The sequence below is a fragment of the Cyphomyrmex costatus genome, unplaced genomic scaffold (genome assembly GCF_001594065.2).
Source record: "Cyphomyrmex costatus isolate MS0001 unplaced genomic scaffold, Ccosl1.0 scaffold43, whole genome shotgun sequence".
In the NCBI taxonomy this organism is placed as follows: domain Eukaryota; kingdom Metazoa; phylum Arthropoda; class Insecta; order Hymenoptera; family Formicidae; genus Cyphomyrmex; species Cyphomyrmex costatus.
This window is the reverse complement of record NW_017278534.1, coordinates 15,508-36,395: the sequence shown is the minus strand read 5'-3', so window position 1 is coordinate 36,395 and position 20,888 is coordinate 15,508. Positions and strand designations below refer to the sequence as shown.

Sequence of the window (20,888 nt, the reverse complement as noted above, 5' to 3'; positions counted from 1 at the left end):
TTTGACATATATCAAACATATACCTATCTCACTTTAAGTTCTAAAAGTGTACACTAGTTCAGCCACAGAAAACAATATTCTCCTTTTTAATAATCGCTGAAATCGTTATAAAAAACCTTTGGTAATTATACAGAATCACTCAAGCAGCTTAAAAATCGATCAAATTAGGCTTATTCGACCAAATTAGGCTTATTACCAAACCTTTATTAATTTGATAGATTTTAGTTATTTCAGAGATTCAACGATTTATTTCCATCAGAAGCGCCGTAAAAGAATGGACATTGGTGTGTAGTTTACATCCACCTCTTCAGAGTGCGCGACAGCATTTTGCGGTTACAGGAAAAAGCCTTCATGTTCTCCTTCTCTCTCAGGTTTCTCTCTGTCAAAGGCCAGAGCTCATATACGTTTCTTGAACGCACTCAGTGAAACAATAGATAACAAATCATGGCGGACGCTGCTGCACGTCAATTACAATATGAGTATAAAGCGGTTTGTACTTCTTATTTTTAATTGTTGATTTTTAATAATAACTCAATAGTTGTTTTTAATTATTTTGCTGTGCTAATTTTTTTTATAATGTTCAACTTTTAATGTATAATTTATACGATGTTTTTATAACGTTACATTTATGGTGTGTTATTTCTGCATTGCAATTTTGTTGAATTATATTGTGCTACATTTACAGAATTCCAATCTCGTTTTACAAGCTGACGTCCGGTTAATAGAAAGACGCAGCCGAGATGAAGCTACCGGTGAGGTTATGTCCCTTGTGGGAAAGTTGGATGGTACTCGTATGGGCGATAGGGCCCAGCGCACCAAACCTGGAAAAGCAGAGGAGAGAAAAGTCAAGTAAGTTTATATGTAAATTAGTAATTGGATTTGAACACAACTTTCAGTCCAATTTTAATTTTCATGAAACCATTAGATTGTTCAGAAAATTCGTTTCAAATTTTCTAGCGTAAAATAGTATATTGTATTGTACATAAAAAGTTAGCGATTATATCATTCGATAGAACAAAGTTTCAACTTTAAGAATCTGATTTCCTTATTGGAGTACGATAATTTTTAACAGTTATTAGCAATTAAAATTAAAATGTTGCTTTACTAAATGTTACTCAATTCGCAAATAACTCAAGAACAAAAAGTAGGAACATTTTTGAAAAACGATTTTGTAGGAAAAGTTCCAAGTTTTTTATGATAGTTAAAAATTTTTGCAATTTTTTGGTATGTAAAAATCCCATAAAGACTGCAGTCCATTTGTTTCTTCCAAATGCTCTGAATACTACGCTTTAAATGCTATTGGTATGATTGGTCCGTTATTGTTCCAAATGTTACAATCGCTACATAAACACTGTAGCCAACCCTCCTCCCGAGGTGAGGCAGTGGGAGCAAAAATGATGACAAATTGATGACGTATCAGAGTTGCTGGAAGCGTTCCAAAGCGTCAAATGGATCAGTCATGTTAGTGCTACAAATGCTCTGTAGCATCTGAAGCACTAAGTGGACCACCAAAGTGAAAAAAAAATTTTCTATCTTGTTTGTCTTTTTATATGTAAAAATTACTAAACTTAAAAAATATAGTAACTTTTTGAAAGTAAAGATTTCATGTTTTCAAAATCCTTTCTTTAAATTTAAATTTTGTTTATTTTTAACGAAGGTGTACATATAATTGGAAGCTAGAAAATTGAAATAAACTTTCTCTTGAACAACCTAATATTTCATTTGTGTCTCTTTTCTGATGAAATTTTTTTTTAAATATTTGAATAATTTTGTAACTTTTTAGATCTCAGATTTTTTATATAAATTGGAACACTTCAGAAATATTGGAAAAGTACATCTTTTTTAGAATTCTTCACATATGTCAATACTAAAATATTCTTAAATTTCTAAGATATTTTATTCTCAAATTTCTGACAAAATCTTATAAAATCTAAAAAAAAGTATTAAGGTATTTTTTCAGAAATTATAGAATGATAAACCTTAGAATTTCAGGATTTATATTGATATATGATATATGAACAATTTTAAAAGATGTTAACTTTTTCAGTATTTCTAAAAAGTGTTTCAATTCATATAAAAAATTATGAGAAAAATTTTTACTAGTATTATGTCTTGGTAACAAACCATTTAACATATCAGTCATTTGCTACAAAAATAACACAATCAGAAAACAAGGTTTTCCAAAAAATGAATTTTTGAATCAATAAAATTGTTTATTAATTTTGAAATGTAATTTTGTTACTGCCCCGGCTTAAGGATGTCATGTAAACATAGTCATTGATCATTGATATTATATTTCTGATTCTTAGTGTGTTCCAAAATTCACTGTCAACATTAAAAATCCACAGTTTACATTATGTATACTATACATTTCCAATACTGGCAGTGAATTTTGGAACACAACCTCTATTGTCAAGACACAAGTAGCACATAAAGAATTGTGGACATTGAGGATGCATTCTGTTTTGTGCTTACTACAGCACTTGTAAGTATCATTTGTCCTTGTTTAATATTTGATAGACAACAAGGATGAACTGATGCTTACAGTATGTAAAAACAGAAGGTACCTTTGAAATGTAAGTATAAAACTACAAAATAGAAATTAACTATTCAAAAATTATTACTATTTTTAAAAAATAACAAATTACACTAACAATTCACCACTATTGTGAATATTGTCAAGGTAATTTACTACTTTTTAAAAAATATAATAATTTTAAAATAGTTTGCGATTTTGTAATTTTATAAAAAGATTTATTATGATAATGCTAGTTTAATCATCAGATCAACTATTTGATAAATTATTTGACAGTTGATAAAAAATTCTATAATCTATATATTTAAATTATTCAAAGTTAATATGTTTGGCATTTTATAGACGACAAAAACGCGATGAAGCACAATATGACTTCACTCGTATGAAAGGAGCAACATTATTATCTGAAGGTGTAGATGAAATGGTTGGTATTGTATATCGTCCCAAAACACAAGAAACACGTCAAACTTACGAAGTATTACTTAGTTTCATACAAGAAGCTTTGGGCGACCAACCACGCGATATTCTTTGCGGTGCAGCTGACGAAGTACTAGCTGTATTAAAGAATGACCGGCTTAAAGAGAAAGAAAAGAAAAAAGAGACTGAACTTTTACTTGGTTTATTAGCAGAAGAAAGATTTGCACTGCTTGTAAATCTTGGTAAGAAGATCACGGATTTTGGTAGCGACGAAAAAAGTACAACAAACGATGAAAATATTGACGAAACATACGGAATCAATGTACAGTTTGAGGAAAGTAGCGAGGAGGATGATGAAGATGTATATGGAGAAGTACGAGAAAATGATGACGAAGGTGACGAAGGTGAAGAAGCTAACGACGACAGAGCTATTCATGCAGAAAACGTAAGGTTTTGCTCAATTAGTCTTATTTCATTATATGTAGAAACAAGGTACTTTTCATGTCATATTCGTTCAATTATGACCTTCAATTTGTCATAGATTTCTTATATTATATAACTAACGAATACACAACTATTTGACCTCCTTCAGTTTTAATAAGCTTTGGATATATTATTCATTTGCTGGAACAACGACATAACTAAAAAGAATGAATGTCATTTATTAGTTTACAAAAATAGAACTTTTGATGTTCTTAATTCTTGTAAATCAACATAACTGCTAAAACTTATCCTAAGAAAGCAGTATCAATATTGCATCAATTGTTTTGATTCAACAGTGTTGTATTCACAGATTTTTATAACTAGATTGCTCAAATAGAAAGAGATAAACTGGATAGAAAGGGATGAACCTAATTTTGAACTATCCTTGTTTCAGTTTACATATGCATATGTTCTTTTTGTATCTCGTAAATTGAATGTGAAAACGGTACGTTAGTCAAAACAGAAATTATTATATAAACAGATATTTGCAAAATTCTAATGATTAATAAAAACATTCAAATTTTTTTCTGAAAATTTTCTTGGTTTTTTGAGTTATGTCACAATTTCAGCAAATGAACAATATATTAACATGCAGAAAAAATAAGAGTTTATGTGCTGAATCGCATGTTGAAGGGAGATAGCTTTCCTTTAAAAAAAAAATTTTTTTTTCAATTGAATATCATTGAAACTGAGAAATAAAACAAAATATTTGATATAAAATAAAGGATTAATTTAGTATATGAAATAAAGAATTAGTTTTTGTTACATATTATTTGTAAATAAAGACAATTTAGATAAAAACGAAATGATGAGATTGCTATAAAACATCTTTAAAAATAGATTAAGAGCCGGTTGTCCCACCTTCCAGTAAATTCTATCTATTAGGTAAATCTGGCAATCCATGCATGTTATTGAGTATAATCTTGCTACTTAAACTTGCTAACAGGTAAAATTTGCCGAAAAATGAAACAATCAGTCCTAAAGCTCTTCTACTTTTCTAGAATTAGTAAATAATAGTAAAAAAATACATAAAAATAGCTATGCATGTGTATTGACTAAATGTTCAGGTGCCTTTTGTTATCTTTTATGACTATTTACTGATTATCAGGAAAGCTAAGAATAGTTACAACTGATTTTTGCTAATATTTCAAAATGATCTCATTGTTTTGTTTTATCCAAATTATCTTTATTACAAATGGCATGTAATAAAAATTAACGTTTTATTTCTTGCTTATAACATCACAATTTAATATAGCCGCGACCACTATTCAATAGCCTCAAACGAGAGTTAATAATAATAATTGATCGTTAAACTCTCAATTATTATTTAAACTCAATTAGCAGGAGAGAAGGAGGGGGGAGAGAGAGAGAGAGAGGGAGGGGGAGAGAGAGAGAGAGAGAGAATTTACTTTACTATTATATTTATATGAATTGTTATATATTTTTCAGCTGGGCGGAACAGAAGAAATGAAGAAAGAAAAACCATTGCATCCATTAGACATTGATGCATATTGGTTGCAAAGAAGATTAAGTAGGATATATGATGATGCCATGGTATCACAAGCGAGAGCAGCTGAAGTACTAGCTGTCTTAAAAGATGCTGCAGACGATCGTGAATGCGAAAATCAGCTTGTGCTTTTATTAGGTTATGATTGTTTTGATTTCATTAAGCAGCTTAAAAAATACAGACATACAGGTAAGAAATTGCATATGTTGTACCAAATTAATATTTATATATTTGTAATTTTTTATTTATATATTTTAAAAGAAAAATATTTTAAAATATAAACTATTTATAAAATTTACAGTTGCATACTGTACGATGTTGGCTTCATCGCAATCTGAATCAGAAAGACAAAAAATTCGAAATAAAATGAATGATGACCCAGTGCTCGCCAAGATCTTGCGGCAATTAGATACAGGTAAAGGTGAAGATGACGCTGATGAGACAATGGAAGCAAGATCCCAGCGCAAAAGACGGGAAGAGAATGAAGATACTGGAGGACCTGGAGGACAGGTTCAAGGTACAAGAAATTTAATAGACTTGGAGGATCTCATATTTGCTCAGGGAAGTCATTTCATGGCCAATAAGCGTTGCCAATTACCTGACGGAAGTTTTCGAAAACAGCGGAAAGGGTGAGTATAATGTAATTCATTAAAAAAAAACACATTTAAAATATTAGAAAAACACAATACAAAATATATATTTTATCTTAAAATTTTTATAATCAGCTTGTAGTTTCTCAAAAACTTTGGAAATTAGATATAATAAATTTGAATTCACAGTTGATTGTCGCAGAGATCTGTAATTAAAATAATGAAAGTTATTATCTTTAAAATGTTGTGTTTGTAATTACTTGTTTAAAATTGAAGAAAACTTGTTAAAAATTCAAATTATTTTTTATTAATATCAGATTTTGTGTTCTTCAATTCTAATCTTAAGCTGTCTTTTAGACTGATCCACATACCTTCACAGTCTAAGCACTTGATTTTATAAATGATCTCCTAACAGGACATTCTATCCATCAAATCTTTATCCGTCGTTATAAATTTTTTTAACGTGTGAAGAAAGAATTTAGCGATGTCTTGTAGAGAGACCAGAATAAACCTTTTTCTCTCAAATACAAATTGATTCTTTACTTTGTAAGATACGTTTGATTTCAGGTACATTTAATTTTTTACATGATGAATCGTTTATTAATTTAAGTGAAATTACTATTCCGATAGAGGTTAGATGTTTTTTGCAATTAGGTAAACGGTTCAGCTTACTGTTTATCAAATCTATTGTAATATGAGGTCACATCTAACTTGTGAGCATATCTGATGTGACCAGATATAATTTGATATACATATATATCTAGTCAGGTTTTATTTTTTCTTCCGGATATAGAAATGAATTATGCATAACTAGAAACGATATTTAGTTGTATATGTACAGCTATGACAAACTGTTAAATTAATAATATATAGATATAAATATAATTTGATTTATTCCCAAAATAAGATATTATTTTATTTACTACCTTTAATTTGTAAGTCTATTTTATCGATTACAGATGTTTTATTGAAAAAAATATTTCAATATATTTTACAAAAAATTTTATTGTATGGAATTTTCTATAAGACCGTTATGTGACTAATTTTCGTATTTTTTTTTTATGTTGCAATGTGCAGTAGTAGTGATGAGTAGTAACAAGAGAATCTCGATCTATTATTTTTTGCATAAAACTGTCAAAAAATTATAATAAAATATTTATAGTTCATCAAAATGAGTTACAAAAATCAATTTGTATTATATATAAATGTGATACTAGACAAATTTTTTTTTTAATTTTGGTTTTATATTAATACTTAAATATATGTATTTAATGATTACAGATACGAAGAAGTTCACGTTCCTGCTTTAAAACCGAAACCATTTGCGGAAAATGAAAAACTGCACCCGATTGAGCAATTACCTAAGTATGTGCAACCTGCTTTTGATGGTTTCAAAACGTTGAATCGTATACAAAGTCGCTTATATCAGACGGCACTGGAGAGCGATGAGAATCTTTTGTTGTGTGCTCCAACAGGAGCTGGTAAAACCAACGTGGCTCTGCTGTGCATGATGCGAGAAATTGGAAGACACATAAACGCTGATGGTACAATCAATGCAGATGAATTCAAAGTAATTTATGTCGCTCCGATGCGTTCATTGGTGCAAGAAATGGTCGGAAATTTTCGCAAGCGATTGTCAACATATAATCTGACTGTTTCTGAATTGACAGGCGACCATCAGTTAACGCGAGAACAAATTGCCGCTACTCAAGTAATAGTGTGTACCCCAGAAAAGTGGGATATTATAACAAGAAAGGGTGGTGAGAAAACTTTCACATCATTAGTACGATTGATTATTATCGACGAGATTCACTTATTGCATGATGAAAGAGGTCCTGTTCTAGAAGCACTAGTCGCAAGAACGATACGAAACATTGAAACTACTCAAGAAGATGTGCGTCTTGTTGGTTTATCGGCTACATTACCCAATTATCAAGATGTTGCAGCATTTTTGCGCATTAAACCAGAGACAGGACTATTTTATTTTGACAATAGTTTTCGGCCTGTAGCTTTAGAACAGCAGTATATCGGTGTTACGGAGAAGAAAGCGTTGAAGCGTTTTCAAGTAATGAATGAGATCGTCTATGAAAAGACCATGGAACACGCCGGCAGGAATCAAGTACTAATATTTGTGCACTCACGTAAGGAAACTGGAAAAACAGCACGTGCAATTCGAGATATGTGTTTGGAGAAAGATACCTTAGGTCAATTCCTTAGAGAAGGTTCCGCGTCGATGGAGGTTTTAAGAACGGAAGCAGAACAAGTAAAAAATCAAGAGCTTAAAGATTTGCTACCATATGGTTTTGCGATTCATCACGCCGGTATGACTCGTGTGGATCGTACGCTGGTGGAAGATCTCTTCGCCGACAGACACATACAAGTTCTTGTATCTACAGCGACTTTAGCTTGGGGTGTCAATTTGCCGGCTCATACGGTTATTATTAAGGGTACTCAAGTGTATAACCCAGAGAAAGGTAGATGGGTAGAACTGGGTGCTTTAGATGTACTGCAAATGTTAGGACGAGCCGGTCGACCGCAGTATGACACTAAGGGAGAGGGTATCCTCATCACAAATCATAGCGAACTGCAGTATTATTTGTCGCTTTTAAATCAGCAATTGCCCATTGAATCTCAATTAATCAGTAAGATGTCCGATATGTTGAATGCGGAAGTGGTGCTAGGAACGATCCAGAATATCAGAGATGCAGTTACCTGGCTTGGTTATACTTATCTTTACATTAGAATGCTTCGCTGTCCAAATCTATACGGGATAAGTCACGACAAATTGAAACAAGATCCTTTATTAGAGCTGCATAGAGCTGATCTAATTCATTCAGCTGCAGTTGGATTGGATCGCAGTGGTTTAATCAAGTATGATCGCAAATCCGGCAATTTTCAGGCGACCGAATTGGGCAGAATAGCATCTCATTATTATTGCACTCACGAAACGATGTCTACGTATAATCAGTTGCTGAAGCGTACGTTGAGTGAGATAGAATTGTTTCGGGTGTTTTCATTGTCGGGCGAGTTTAAAAATATAAATGTTAGGGAGGAAGAAAAGTTAGAGCTGCAAAAACTGATGGAAAGAGTGCCGATACCGGTGAAAGAGAGCATCGAGGAACCAAGCGCGAAGGTGAATGTGCTGTTACAAGCATACATCTCGCAGTTGAAACTTGAGGGATTCGCTCTTATGTCTGATATGGTGTTCGTGACGCAGTCCGCTTCACGTCTCATGAGAGCTATCTTTGAGATAGTTCTATTCCGTGGTTGGGCACAATTAGCAGACAAATGCCTATCTATCTGTAAAATGATTGATCGCAGGATGTGGCAATCAATGTCGCCATTAAGACAATTCCGTAAGATGCCGGAAGAGATTGTGAAGAAGATCGAAAAAAAGAACTTTCCATGGGAGAGGCTATACGATCTTGGACCCAATGAGATCGGAGAATTGATCCGTGTGCCAAAGCTAGGCAAAACTATTCATAAATATGTCCACCAGTTTCCAAAGTTAGGCTTGTCCACGCATATTCAGCCGATTACGCGTTCCACTCTAAGAGTTGTGCTGACTATCACACCAGATTTTCAATGGGACGAGAAAATTCACGGTATGTCGGAAGCGTTTTGGATCTTAGTCGAAGACGTAGATTCGGAAGTAATTTTGCACCATGAATATTTCTTATTAAAGGCCAAATACGCAGCTGATGAACATGTAATTAAATTCTTTGTACCAGTCTTTGAACCTTTGCCGCCACAATACTTTTTGCGCGTGGTATCCGATCGGTGGATTGGTGCGGAGACACAATTGCCGGTAAGCTTCCGACATCTGATATTGCCCGAAAAGAATCTTCCGCCTACAGAATTACTGGATTTGCAGGCATTGCCGATAACAGCTTTGCGAAACACTAAATTCGAGAATATCTATTCTGCTTTTCCACAATTCAATCCAATTCAGACGCAAGTGTTTAACGCGATTTATAATTCCGACGATAATGTATTTGTTGGAGCACCCACAGGCTCTGGAAAAACGACCATTGCAGAATTTGCAGTGCTAAGGTTATTAACGCAAAATCCGGAAGGACGATGCGTATATATGGTTAGCAAAGAGGCTTTAGCTGAATTAGTCTATACTGATTGGGTAGTAAAATTCGGCCAACAACTAGGAAGAAAAGTTGTTCTACTGAGCGGCGAAACAGGAACGGATTTGAAGTTACTCGCCAAAGGACAGATTATTATCACCACGGCGGACAAATGGGACGTTTTATCGCGTAGATGGAAGCAACGGAAAAATGTCCAAAACATTCAGCTGTTTATAGTGGATGAATTGCAGTTGATTGGCGGTGAAGAAGGCCCTGTGCTAGAAGTTGCATGCTCGCGAGCACGTTACATCTCCTCGCAACTCGACAAACCCACTAGAATAATAGCGTTATCGGCTTCATTGGCTGATGCCAAAGACGCTGCACAGTGGTTGGGTGCACCAGCAGCTGCAACCTTTAATTTTCATCCTACTGTGCGACCAGTACCTTTGGAGTTGCATGTGCAAGGTATAAATGTCACTCATAACGCGTCCAGATTAGCTGCCATGGCAAAACCAGTATATAACGCAATCCTTCGACACGCTGCACACAAACCGGTAATCGTGTTTGTACCCACTCGTCGACAAGCGAGATTAACAGCCATTGACTTGCTGACTTTCACGGCGGCTGAGGGTCAACCCTCAAGATTCTTCCATGCGGAAGAGGCTGATATTAAACCATTTCTCGATCGAATGAGCGACAAAACGCTGAAGGAAACTTTGTCGCAAGGTGTAGCTTATCTTCACGAGGGTTTATCGGCTGATGATCGCCGTTTAGTTGAGCAATTATTTGACAGTGGAGCCATCCAAGTTGCGGTCGCCACGAGGGATCTCTGTTGGGGTTTATCTATCAGCTCCCATCTTGTCGTAGTCATGGATACACAGTGCTATAATGGCAAGACACATGCTTATGAGGATTATCCAATCACAGACGTTCTGCAGATGGTAGCGCGAGCTAATCGTCCTTTAGAAGACGAGGACGCCAAATGCGTGCTCTTGTGTCAAAGCTCAAAAAAAGATTTTTTTAAGAAGTTTCTGAATGAACCACTACCGGTAGAGAGTCACTTGGACCGTCGGTTGCATGATCATTTCAACGCGGAAATTGTTACGAAGACGATCGAGAATAAACAAGACGCGGTCGATTATCTCACGTGGACTTTCCTGTATCGACGACTCACTCAAAATCCTAATTACTATGGCCTGCAAGGTGTCACACATCGGCATCTCTCGGATCATCTGTCCGAGCTGGTCGAGAGCACGTTAACTGATTTAGAACAAGCCAAATGTGTTGCCGTGGAAGATGAAATGGATACCTTGCCTCTCAATCTCGGGATGATTGCTGCTTATTACTATATCAATTACGCTACTATCGAATTGTTCAGTCTGTCTCTTAATAACAAGACGAAGATCAGAGGTTTGCTAGAGATTATTTCAGCGGCTGCTGAGTATGAGAGCGTTCCAGTGCGACAAAGGGAAGAAAACTTACTGAGAAGTTTGGCTGCGCGTTTACCTCATGCTCCACAGGCTGCTAGAATGGCCGATCCTCATGTGAAGGCACAACTTCTTCTGCAAGCTCATTTATCGAGGATACAACTAGGTCCAGAATTACAAAAGGATACTGAACTGGTATTGAGCAAGGCCGTAAGGCTGATACAGGCCTGTGTCGATGTTTTGAGCTCTTCTGGATGGTTAGCACCTGCCGTCGCTGCTATGGAACTTGCACAAATGGTAACGCAAGCGATGTGGTCCAAAGATTCTTATTTGAAACAACTGCCCCACTTTACAGCAGAGACCATTAAGCGCTGCACCGACAAAGGCGTCGAGACTGTATTTGACGTCATGGAACTCGAAGATGATGATCGAAATCGGCTGTTACAGTTAACGGATACGCAGATGGCAGACGTGGCCAAATTCTGCAATCGATATCCTAACATTGAGATGTCATATGAAGTACAGGAAAAAGACAAATTGCATAGCGGCGGCACGGTAAATGTGATCGTACAACTGGAACGGGAAGACGAGGTAATCGGACCGGTAGTTGCGCCTTTCTTCCCGCAAAAACGTGAGGAAGGCTGGTGGGTAGTGATTGGCGACCCGAAGAGTAACTCCTTGCTATCTATCAAACGTCTAACATTACAACAGAAGGCAAAGATCAAGTTGGATTTTGTCGCTCCGGCACCCGGTCAGCACTCCTACACTCTGTACTTTATGAGCGATGCTTATCTTGGCTGCGATCAAGAATACAAGTTCACCATCAACGTCGGAGAATACGAATCGGATGCTAGTTCTGGTTCAGATTCTGATTGAAATCACTAAACCTACATAATATGTTCTATAGTATATATTATTTTTTGTACCACACACAGGTATGTCAAAAGTATCACAACATCATTATTTGTACAATTTTTTTTATTTGTTAATAGTATCAGAGCAATCTGTAGTAAATAATTATAATTTTTTTTATTCTACAAATTCAGTTTCAAATATTTTAATATTTTCTTTCAATTTTCACCCTTATTCTAACAGCGCAATATGTGGAATAAAGAAATTGTACATCTCAATTCTTGTTTTTCTATTTTTTATGGTCCAATGGCAAAGAAAGGAGTGTTTCGTATTGTATGTCATGTATTTGCGGGTCATGCGTTATTATTGCTGATCCGAGTACGAGTGTTGCGCGTTTGCAGAATTTCGGGTTTTCCTGGAATTACAGGTGTCGCTCCGACGATCTACCGCCGACCAACATTTTGAAAATCGATAGAGAAAGCGCTACGAAATCTACTCTTGCCTAAGACCCAACAATACGAGACTCCGCTCGTGAGTAATAATTAAAAATAAAGTGCGAGTATAGTACATTTAATCGACGAATTTTAATCATCTTCCTTCCAAGGACCTGGACCGCAAAGGGTAGAAACCTGAGGCTTGTGCCTCACCACTTTCGTTTATTGTGGAGAACGACCCGGAAAAATATACGCTACACATTTACTAAATAGAGGGAAATGGCAAGAAAAGAGGGAGGGAAAAAGAGAGAGAATTATACAACCTTATAATAAAGATATTATAATAAAGATAAAGATATAACTTATATTTAAATACATGTAGTAATATGGAATTTTTTAATATCAAAGATATTTTTAATACTATTCAGGCGAGAAACTTATTAGGTTTGTTCTTTTTACCTAAGATTCTTGCACAGTTTAGCTTTCTTTTCTTTCTACATTAGAGGGGGAAAAAAAAAGAAAAGATAAATCGTGAAAGAAATTCAATTGAAAAGAACAGGCCTCTTATCAGCACCATTATAGTCGCATTCTGATATCCACTGCCAGTATTGAAAATCTATAGTATACATTACGTGTATTAGATTTTCAGCATTGGCGGATTATATTAGACTTGATATATACTAAATTACTACATTGTTGTAAATTTACAGTAATAAATATGAGATAAATCTACTGTATTTCAATTTAAGATTGATAAAATTATTATATTCGCGTGTAATAATAGCTAAGATCGACTCATATATAGCTACAATAATTATCTATAAAGAGCATATAAGTCTATACTAGATGTCAATGTGAAAAATTTTAGTTTGTAAAACAATGTCTTTAATAATAAAATATTATAGATATACATAATGCTAAAAGTTTTGACCTGTCATTGGGTCATCTTCAGTAACCATACATATTTAAGGGGATGCTGGACTGACGACTGAACGGCCCAACTTGATCGAGATCGATAGCACAGGCTTTAAATTTTGAATTCGATAATAGAGACATCTTTAATTTCTTACATTATGTTGTATATTGTTGTGTTCCACTCAAGCATATTCATCTGTCCTTATGTAACATATTACAATGCCATCTCTTGCAAAGTCAAGCACCTACTGTTAAACACAATTCTTGCTCGGTTTTATGGCTTCACTTGTAGTATACAAACAAAATTTTCCATGACCTTTCTTTTATTCTAAAGCCCCTATCTCGTTTCTATAAGCATAGTATTGTTCTTTGAAGTTTTTTTTGTAGACTGATAGCTACTTATTTTAAACGTGCAAGACCTAAAACTTTTATATGCAGTACATATTGTGACGAGTCGACTGCAGAAGCCGATAAAACTGTAAGGCTAATTCTACTGTGTACTTTTTGTTTTCTGTTTCTTGCTGTTTGTCTCTTGCCTTTTTAATCAAGAAGGCAAGAGACAAACAAGAAACAGGAAACAAAAAGCACTAAGGAAACAAAATAGTAACGGTAATTCGTTACTTTTTTTACTCGGTAACGAGTAACTGTAATTTGTTACTTTTAAAAAGTAACTTTCCATTCCCTGTGCATATTTCCAACTACAGTAACCGCAGTAGGAAGTAAGGACAAAATCTACGGCTGGGTCCACAACCTTGCTTCAAGAGGTCCTAAACCGTAAATTTGACCAATCACAGTAGATTATTTTTCTCGCATTCAACTTTGATTGGTCAATTTCTTATAGCTTTACGGCTTAGGGCTTCTTACAGCGGGGTTGTGGACCCAGTCTGACGTCATCATTCCAGTGCTATCGATAGCTTACTCTGAGAAATTTTGGAATAGGCTTTACAATGCTGTCAGTACTAGCAGTGAATTACGGAACGCAGCCTATATTACACAATATAATATTGAGAATTACTCTTCTTCCTTATAATAAATTTACTAGAAATCATTTAGAATGATGAATAATCTATTAGGATTAATTATACAAGTGAAAAAGTACCTTAATTACATTAATATATATTGCTTTATTTGACTTTTATTACACCAAAATCGAAAAATGAGAGTAAAATAATAAACTAGAAAATGATTAGAAAATCAAACTATAATCATAAATGAGAAATAATAACATAAGAGGATCTGAATTATATTTATATCAATTAATAATAAACAAATTAATATATACAATATATTGATTTATATCAATATTGTACTACATTTATGCATGAATTTTGTAACAGTATTCTATCTTTAATAATAAAGAACATTGTTTTAGAAGACAAGTAAATATGATATGTAATCGGCCAAATGACGGTCAAGCAGGATTTTGGTTGCTAATGTAATGTGTGAATTTTATTTACCACGTATGTCTCCTCAATCGCGTGCCGAAAATTTTTCAGACTTATAACGCAAGTTATCATTACTTTAACATTTACATCGTTAAAATTTTAATATGTCTTTAAACATATTATTAAGATCCAATAAAATGCTATAAGCATCAAAAATTGTTAGATTGTTTGTCAATTTACTTAGTGATATTACTACGGTAGTTGTTTAGAGTTGCGTTGTAAGTCTGAAAAATTTTCAGCACGCGATTGAGGGGACTAGTACATACGTGGTAAATAAAATTCACACATTACATTAGCAACCAAAACCCTGCTTGACCGTCATTTGGCCGATTACATATCATATTTACTTGTCTTTGAATATCGACGGTCCAATATAAATCATAATTGTTTTAGAATATATGATACAATTCAAATCATTCAAATTCAAGCATTAATACAATTCAAATATATTGCATATGTTATTTTTGTTTCCCATTAATAGAGGAAAGTCGCCCTTCACAAAAAATAATACTTTAAGAACAAAAATATGGATTAAAAAGAGTTTTCTATCATATAGTATAAGCAATTTTTATAATACTGTTTACAATTTTGCAATAATTAATTTTTTCATAAAATAACTAAAAATAAACATATGATAACTTTTTGTTTAAGAAATATGTTATTAAAGATAGAATATTGTTACAAAATTCGTGCATAAATGTAATATAATATTGATATAAATATACTGGCCAATAAAATTAACGCAACACCTGTTTCATTCATTCTGTAAAAGTAGGCAAATTTAAGGATAGAATAACTTCGCCAAAAATCGTCGTATTGTGATGTTTAAAAAAGCATTTTACACCTTGATACCTCTACTTTTCAGATCGCTACCTGAAAAAACGGTCTCACGGAGATTTTATGAAGTTACACAAACATAAAAATGATATATAATATAAATAATGTGTTAAAAATGATATATCAGATCTCAGAATTTTTGACGAAATTTGCGGAGTTCCATGGGACGGACTAAAAATTGTACACAAATGCGATTTACATCATTCGAAGAGAGAATCTATATTACATTTAATTTGCTTTTTTACAAAGCTTCGTAGGATTTTTCTACACTAAATTATTCAACGTTGAAGCAAAAATGACCCTTTTGCTTCAACGTTCATCTCTTTCGAATGATGTGAATCGCATTTGTGTACAATTTTTAGTCCGTCCCTTGGAACTCCGCAAATTTCGTAAAAAAATTTGAGATCTGACATATATCTTTATTTATGTTTGTGTAACTTCATAAAATTTCCTTGAGACTGTTTTTTCAATCAGCGATCTGAAAAGTAGATGTTTCAAGCTGTGAAATGCTTTTTTAAAATATTTCGATACAACGATTTTTGACGAAGTTCTATTTTGAAATTTGCCTATTTTTGCAGAATGAAACAGGTGTTGTGTTCATTTTGTTGGCCAGTGTATTATACAAATATTGGTATAATATTATACAATAATAAATTAGTACGTCCGTGACTTTTCCTCTATGATTATTGAACAATACTATAAAAACATTAATCATTATTCGTTTATGTATTATTTTATATACATATATTCTCTAACAAAATTCTGTCTTTATTATTAAAGCTATTATATTAAATATCACATAAACGAATACTGAATAATGTTTTCCCCCCATATACTACTACAGTATTATTTATTTATGTATTATTTAGGGTAAGAGATTACGTTTTTTAATTTTAATCTTTAAAGGTTCAACTGTAGATAATACTATATCCGAATCTAATTTGATTTTGTCTATCTCAATGCTTTGATTTAATTTAAATACAAACATTCTTATCAACGTTGCTAAAATAACTTTTATGGACATCATTGCGTATTTTGCACCTGTAAATTTATCAATTACATGTAAATCAGTATTACTACGATAATTTATAATTTATTTATTCTTACCTATGCAATTTCTTAATCCATCACTAAAAGGCATGAAATAATATGGTAAACAATTTGTTTTTTCTGATAGAAATCTATCCGGATCAAACATCAATGGATTCGACCAATATTTTTTATTCCGGTGCATTCGTATAATTGGTATAAGAACATTTGCACCTTTTGGTAAAACAAATTCTCCTGAAACATATTTTTTTTTATATAATCGATTGATATATTTAATCATTTTCAAAAAATATAGAATAAATTTGCTATTAAAAATGCAAAATGAGGCTATTTTAGTGTACAGTGTTAAAGGACACCCTAACGACTCCAAAATAAATATTAATATCAAGTGGTAGCTAACGAACTAAAAGTAAATTGATCATTTCAAACTTCATATTTGTGCATATTTTAATTATGTAAAAAGAATTTTACAACCCATAAAACCGAAGATTTTTATTGCACTATAATTAGTAATTCTCATCACCTACGCCGAGCATCTCCTTAATTTATTCATTCTTTACTACGAAAAATTTCAAAAAAAGTTAATAATATAGGTGCGTATTTTTAACTAAATTTTATTTTTAAAAATAAACAAACCTATTTTTAAGTCCTCCGTCAGTTCTCGTCCAATCAGAGGGATAGATGGGAAAAGTCTTAAAGTTTCCTTAATAACACAATCCAAGTAATGCATATGTTGTAAGTCCTCATATTTAACTGGTGCAAACTTCGGAGTTTCCGTACCATAAATTTCCAATAATTCTTTATATGCTTTTTCCTAGTATAATATAAAGTTAAATAATGTGTTTTTTTATACATGTATGTTCAACCGGCGATCTGCTTTTGAATTTTTCGCGGTCTATTAGGTCATGTAGCCAAAAAATATATACATATATATCATATGTTTTTATGCAACTATTAAAATATTATACGATTTATTTTGAAAATAATCTATGCAATGTTATTCTTATTAATTTTTTTAAATATGAGTAGTATCACAGTGACTTTGTTCTAGATAGAGTAATTTTATTATAAACAATTTTCAAACTACTATTTTAAAACTCGAAGAATAACTCGAAAAATATTGATATAGTGTTTTTTGATTATACATATAACAGGATTAAAATAAGGTAAAAAATGTTGGAGTCGAGTTCTCTACATTAAATATGAAAAAAAAGTTGTATAGGTTATTAGCTGTTGTGCATAGATGATTTTAAAATTAGCTACATAAAGATAAGATAAAAATTTGGAAATTTATCGTATAAATAAGATAAAGATGATTACATTTAAATTGATATAAATAATGTAGATAAATATATCTCTCAATTGATCTGAAAAATTCCAAATAATTTTTTATTTTTAAGACTATTTGTTTATAAATTAAGAATCAGTTTTTTCTCAGAATAATTAAAAAATATTAAATTTAACAATTTTAATATTTAATAACTCATTTGTTTCTTATAATGTCTCTTACAATTTTCAAAAAGGTAATGAAGAATTACATGAAAATTTTATACAGTTTGTTTTCCTCTATATTAGTGGCACGTTAGCAAGCATGTTATGATCGTTGCGGTTATGAATAATACGTTGTACTATGAATAATAGTATTTTATAATATTAATAATAACATTCTTTTAAACACACATAGTGAAAGACACAGGTCAAAAACTTTTAATGATTTCGGACTAAGGTCGTCTATGATTCGAGCATCGCACGCTAACGACAAAACATCAACGAAATCAGAAGTAGGAACAGTAGAGCGTGAATACCGACACGATACATTTCGATTTCAAGCAAAAAAACACCGACCTTGGGCAATTCTTGGTTAATTAATCAGAGTCGAGCGTTCAAGTGCAAGAATAAAAAGATCATTTGAGAGCAACGTGAATGATTATATATGCTATTAGATGCACCCACTCTCTTCTTGAAGCTAAAAATTTTTCTGTAAACATGAACTACATAGAAGAAAATATTTTAATATTTTCACATTTTTAGCAACGTAAAATATAAACCAAAGTATCTGCATATCATTCTAGATAAAGATGATACTTTTTTTCATCTAAAATGCAGATAAATATAATTAATATTTTTATTATTTAGATAAAGATAAGCATGAAAATTTCGTCCTAGAAGATCATCTAAATAATTTTATCCAGATAAGATCAAACACTAGCTGTTACAATATAAAATACAATATAAGATGCAGCATTGTAAGAAATTTATACGTGTTGTAAAACACTAATAAAATATTTCTTGAAAGCAAATCCCGAAAAGGGATTATGATGAATCATAATGGCTCTTACACAGGACATGACAAACATTGTAGAAACGGGATGTATGTACATATATATACTGACATACAATTTCGTTTAGTTCTATGCAAAAATTAATTCAGGGACCTGATATGTTATTAAACGTTATATGTGCCAAAATATAAAAACTAAAAGAAGTCTAAAAGACGACTAAGAGGTATCCACAGAGGTTACACTTTCGTTATTATATAAGGCTATAAAAACGATTAGCAATGCGACATCTGTCATTTTTTAATCATTTTTCCTTCGACATATATTCTTTTACCGATATCTTCATAACAATTTAGTCATCTTTTCGACTTCGTCTCTGGGCGTAAAAAATGTTTATTAACCATAAGAAATGTTAAATTCTGATTTTAACGAAACTTTATTATAAGTATAATATATGGTAAGTTATATCAAATATGAGAACAATAGATAATGAAATCAAATCTATTGGAAAAAGCTGGGCAGAAATAAAAACGATTGCCTAAAATAGAGAAAGTTAGAGGAGACTCGTAGACATCCTATGCTCCACTTAAAGGAGATAAAAGGAGTCATCATCATATCAAATATGGTAGAGGTTACATAAAAAATTGCATTTAGAAAATATTAGTTGCGGCGAAAAAACGGAATGAAATCGTTCCTTATATATATCGCAAGATTCTCGTTATATTTCGAAAATTAATTGAGATATTAAAAAATGTTTCATTTAAAAATTTTATGACAAAATTATCAGTATTCATTCACGTTAACAAAATATTTATAAAATATAATTATATTTTTAAAAAGTTTATTAATTTTTTCAAATATTACTTTTTTAGATATTGACGTAAGTAAATTGAGATAAATTGAGATTATTGTAAAAAATGTTCGTATAATTAATATTAATATATACATACTTGTATTTCTGAGAAATTTGCCAACATAATGATCACAAAATTTAACGTAGTAGCGGTGGTGTCCATAGCCTATGTAAATACAATTCATTATCCGTTTGTAAATGGTTAATATATTAAAATATATTCATAACATACCGCTCCCATCATTGTAACTATATTATCCATAACTTCCTTTTGCGTGAATTTATTATCACGAAATAAACCCATTAAAATGTCCACGAACCGTTTATCTATGTTATGTATAGAAAACATTATGTATATTAGTTCATTACTTACGTATACATAAATAATCAACTTTATGTATATTTTACTTTAAATGTTTAATCTTAAAATTGTAAATCTTATAATGATCTTTTATAAATGTTAAATGTTAATATTAATTTAAATATTAATATAAATTTATAAGTTTGATCATAGGTAAATGAGAATACAGCACGGTTAATAAATAGCAAAGATAACTCTAATTCTACAATGAATTGGTAACCGGTAGTACTAAATACCGATAGAACTGCTAATAAAGATAGTCGTTTGAGTGTCTAGCACTTATATTGTTGAAATTCAAATTACGAAATTTCAGCCGCTGGAATAACAGCTCTAGAGTGCTTTCGAAGAGACACTCTATTAATGCTTATAATAAATTTCCATTATTTTACCTTCATCATTTATTAGACGTAGAATAAGAATAGATGACACAAATAGAACTGATATAACGCGTTCCTCGAATATTGCCCTAATTGCTTATTTTAGTAGCTCGTGAAATTCTAATATGCTTATACCGAGCTGTTTAATCTCTTAATTCTGATGAAGGGAAAGATGAATTTTCACGTTTCTTCTAATTATTTGCTGAGAAGGACTTAAGAAATGTGTTCAAATCTAAACCAATCATTGGCGCCACTATCCATTATTCAATAAAAGAAGAAAAAATTTTTATTGTTATATATTTGCGATTTATTAACGTAGCATTTTTATTTGTTCTATTTAATTAAATTTACTGCTTGTTAAAAGGATAATTATGCCGATGGAAAAAAAATTCTTCAATAACCTTGACCTTTCCAACGAGTGCGAAGCAAAACTTCTCGAGTAAAAAGTT

The 20,888-nt window shown here is 32.2% G+C and overlaps 1 protein-coding gene and 1 pseudogene across 1 annotated transcript; one reads left to right on the top strand and one right to left on the bottom strand.

Annotated features, from left to right (window-relative positions):
* The first annotated feature begins 412 nt into the window (after nt 1-412).
* l(3)72Ab (U5 small nuclear ribonucleoprotein l(3)72Ab) lies at nt 413-12,031 on the top strand. Its single transcript, XM_018544357.1, has 6 exons — nt 413-489; nt 686-849; nt 2,879-3,398; nt 4,886-5,132; nt 5,245-5,572; nt 6,815-12,031. The coding sequence occupies exons 1-6, from the start codon at nt 445-447 to the stop codon at nt 11,910-11,912; spliced, it is 6,402 nt and encodes a 2,133-aa protein (XP_018399859.1). The 5' UTR covers nt 413-444; the 3' UTR covers nt 11,913-12,031.
* Nucleotides 12,032-16,384: 4,353 nt separating this feature from the next.
* Nucleotides 16,385-17,401, bottom strand: LOC108777280 (cytochrome P450 4V2-like; annotated as a pseudogene).
* Nucleotides 17,402-20,888: the final 3,487 nt, after the last annotated feature.